The 3,527-nt window shown below is 51.0% G+C and overlaps 1 protein-coding gene across 1 annotated transcript; it reads right to left on the bottom strand.

Annotated features, from left to right (window-relative positions):
* Nucleotides 1-746: 746 nt before the first annotated feature.
* Nucleotides 747-1,346, bottom strand: LOC144155042 (epithelial splicing regulatory protein 2-like). Its single transcript, XM_077686257.1, has one exon. It carries the CDS (start codon nucleotides 1,344-1,346, stop codon nucleotides 747-749), a length of 600 nt encoding a protein of 199 aa, XP_077542383.1.
* Between the last annotated feature and the right edge of the window lie 2,181 nt (nucleotides 1,347-3,527).

Consider the following 3,527-nt stretch of genomic DNA (forward strand, 5'->3'; position numbering starts at 1 on the left):
GAAGAGAAAATAGGGTAATACCACACTAAAAACGCGCTGGGCCTTTTTGGAACGTCTTTACGGAACAGGTTCTTGTGGGGGAGATTTCAGTGGTGTGTGATGTGTGGTGTGTGCTGCGCTGAAGATAAGGATATTTTCTCAAGTCAGAAGCAAAGACCCTGTCGCTGCCAGTGACAAATAGGAGGAAGAAGTGCGGCTTGAAAGTGATGACCGGATTGAATGCCGGCCTCCTGTTCTGTTTTCAAGAACGAGAAATGGAGGCGTAGCGCTACAATCACGAAAAGTCCTGGCTGTCGCCCTCAAGGACCACAGGCAGAACCCAATTAGATTCTTTTTCGTGGTGCTACAGCCTCCTATTGCCGTTCGAATTACCGAGCCTTTGCTCATAAGAGAGACGGTTTCGCTTGCTATACAAGCCTCTTCGACTACGGAGAAAAACACCACTTCGAGTCTATGGAGCGGACGCCAGAGACGTTTATTTAGAGGTATGAAGATAGTGAGAGGAACACAAGTACGCTCGAAGGAGGGGACAGGGGTGCATGCAATCTGCAATAGCAAAGGGAGAAGCGATGGACAGGCAGTGGTGAACATGCAGGTAGGACTCAGAAGGAAAAGATCGGCAGATAGTTGGGACATGCAGGTAAGACGGTAGAAGGTAGGGCGAACACAACCAGTCTGAAGTGTTGCCCGGACAATGAGAGCACTCCCGGCTGCAGCCTGCTTGTCTGGGTCACGTGAATTCCTCTTCAGGCAATGAAGAGCTCGATGTAGCGGTTGCCCATCTTGCGTAGGTTCTTCTGCTTGACAGCACGCTCGGCTTCGGCTTGAGTCGGGAAGGCCACGATGGCCTCGCCGTTCGCGCGGCCGTTGGGTTTACGCCGCATGTCGACTCGGTCGGCGGTCAGGTATGGGAAGCCACGAAAAAATGCAAGGATATCGCGAACAGTGGCTTGATAGGGCAGTCCGCGTAGAAGAACTTTCGTGGCGCCCGTCATTTTTGAACGGTGAGAAGTAGAGGAGAAGGGGCTATTGAGGGGCCAGTATGCGGCAGGTGGGATGCACGCGGGAGACAGAGAAGATACATCACCGGGGGGCACCATCGGACGTGTGCCGGGTTGGTGAATGCCGAAGGGGGAACCCGGCTGGCCGAAGCGGGCTACGGGCACAGGTTCCGTGACGAGCTTGTTCAAGTCGTCATTGGAGCATTGCAAGACCTCAATGCAAGTCGGCGTCCTCCCCATCAAAACGCGGCCGTGAAGGTGCGTGGCAGCCAGGAAGGCTGCGTATTCCGAGTCCAGCTGGACGAAGGCCTCGCCCGCTGGATGGCCCTCAATGGTATAGACCATGTGGACTCCCTCCAGGGGGATCGAATGCTTGAAATCGCCCATAAACCCCAGGACTGTATCATGCCGGGACCCGAAAGGCAAACCTCTCAAGCGCAGGCAGTTCTTTCTGGAAGACTGTTCCGATAAGCGGGGCAACATTCCGACGAAAGGCTGTCGAGTAAAGGGCGCTTTGTCCGAGGGCGGCTGCATGGCGGTACTACATGAACTCTCCTTCGTTCCGTAACGCGCTGAAGCGTCTGAGACCTTTGATTGCGGTCGAGGACGATTTGTCATAAAAATGGCGCATACCAACTCAGGGATTGGATAAGACGAACTTTGGTTATTGAGTGAATGGAATTAACTATGACGAAAATAGGGGATGATAAGTGATATTTAGTCAGAATCGTAAATAAAAAGAAAACTAAGGGAAGTATAAATTAAAAAATGCCATTCCTCGTGGAACTTAGGTCTGCTTACGCTCTTTGAAGGCGAAGAATTGTTTGTCTTCAATACTTTGTATGCCCAGTCAGCGCAATATTTTTAGGGGCGAAGCCGCTTAAGGGCTGTGGCTGTCGTTGTCGCCGTCGTCGTCGTTGTAATCGTCCGTCTCATGTAGTCACGGTACTAAAACACCTGGAAACTCGTTTACGCCTCGCGCTGGAGAGCTTCGTGCTTCAAAGACAAGAGTCTTCTACAGCAAACCTCTATACCTCTACCCCCCACCGGTTTCATCTTCCTTGGCAAAAAACACCAAGGTGCCAAGAATACTCTTATACACAGCATGCTTCTCCCTTCCCCAGGTTTCACTTTAGTGGAGATGGCCCGGAATTTTACTGTAAGGCATAATGCGCCAACTAGCCTAACAGCACATTTTACTGCACATTTTTCTTTACTGAGCCAAAATTTGTGGGGGGCTTCCTAGTCTAGAAGTCCATGGATAATCCTGGCGTAGGCTCCTTCAACCAAGATAGTGCGGTACCAGAGGCGTGGGCTCGATGACACGCTCTCCCACTGCTCACGGGAAGGGTTGTGAATGGGGGGAACATCGGATTTCGGTGGTCGCACAGACATCCAGGCGATTTATTACAGCGTGCCTAAATTGCCCCAAAACGTACACACTGGGGTGAAGTGTATAGGGAAGAGATGATTTAATCGTACCGTGTTTGGGGACGAGCTAGTTTGAATTCGTCGTTGTGTGTTCTGCATTTTAGACAAACTGGTTTCAGCGGCGAGAAGGGCCCTTTTAAAGCACCGCACGGGTTGACCCGAAAGCCGGCGCCACCGGAAAAGTTTGCCGGTGGGCCCATGCCGGGGCCCGGGCCAGGTTCGAAGCTGTGGTGCCCAATCCGGGCTCGGGCTTGAATTCATAGGCCTGACCATTAATATTTCCGGCGTGCAATCTAGAAAACAGCACTAAAGGTAATTCTCTGAGTTTATTTCCACGCCCTTCTTGCCATTTGTTTTACCCATTGTTTTAAAAACGTGTTTTCTTGGTCTGATACTCACCGTAGTGTAATTTTAATGGTATTTTCAGTACTACATAAACGTTTTATATTTTCGGGTATAACATACAATAGGTACGTCAAAAAATGCACTGATGATTACTATACTCCCTAATGCTGAATTTTAAGCGCAAACTGCAGTGTTGGCGGTCACGGCGATGTCTGCTTCGTCTCAGGAAGTGACCGCGTTATCAGCGAGCGCATGACGGCGCGCTCTACTATGCCGTTATCTCACAGCTTGTCGCCACCGCCGGCCAGCGTGTTGCAAATTGTGTTTGAACATCCCGCGCAAATGCCACGTGGTTCAAATTAGCGGCGATCGGAACAGTGGGCCTGTTCGATTTTCCACTTATGGCTGCCTGGGGCTTCCCGCGGGCTTCCAGAGGCGAGACCCGGTCATTCGTTTTTCTCGGGAAGCCCAAAACGTCACTTCCGGCGGTGCCAGAACGTCTTCGAATTTTCCGGGTCGGCTACTTCTGGCTCCCCGCAAGCTGCCAGAGCCGCCCGGGCGTTTGTGGTCTGGCGGCGAGCCGGCACCAATCTGGCAGCTAGCAGACGACAAAAGGAGAGCGGTACGGCCAGTTTCAAAATAAAGTTGCGAATATCTTTCGTTCTTTTTGATTTGATGGTTTTAAGTTGCTTTATTTGACGTGAAACATAACTTTTTCGCACATTTCTATTCATTTCTCTCATCGCAACT

The sequence above is a fragment of the Haemaphysalis longicornis genome, unplaced genomic scaffold (genome assembly GCF_048455015.1).
Source record: "Haemaphysalis longicornis isolate Haplotype H1 unplaced genomic scaffold, Haemaphysalis longicornis Haplotype H1 scaffold_1, whole genome shotgun sequence".
In the NCBI taxonomy this organism is placed as follows: Eukaryota; Metazoa; Arthropoda; class Arachnida; order Ixodida; family Ixodidae; genus Haemaphysalis; species Haemaphysalis longicornis.

Excerpts from the sequence above, each read along its gene's own strand:
- LOC144155042 (XM_077686257.1), bottom strand. The coding sequence starts at position 1,346 with ATGGTCTATACCATTGAGGGCCATCCAGCGGGCGAGGCCTTCGTCCAG.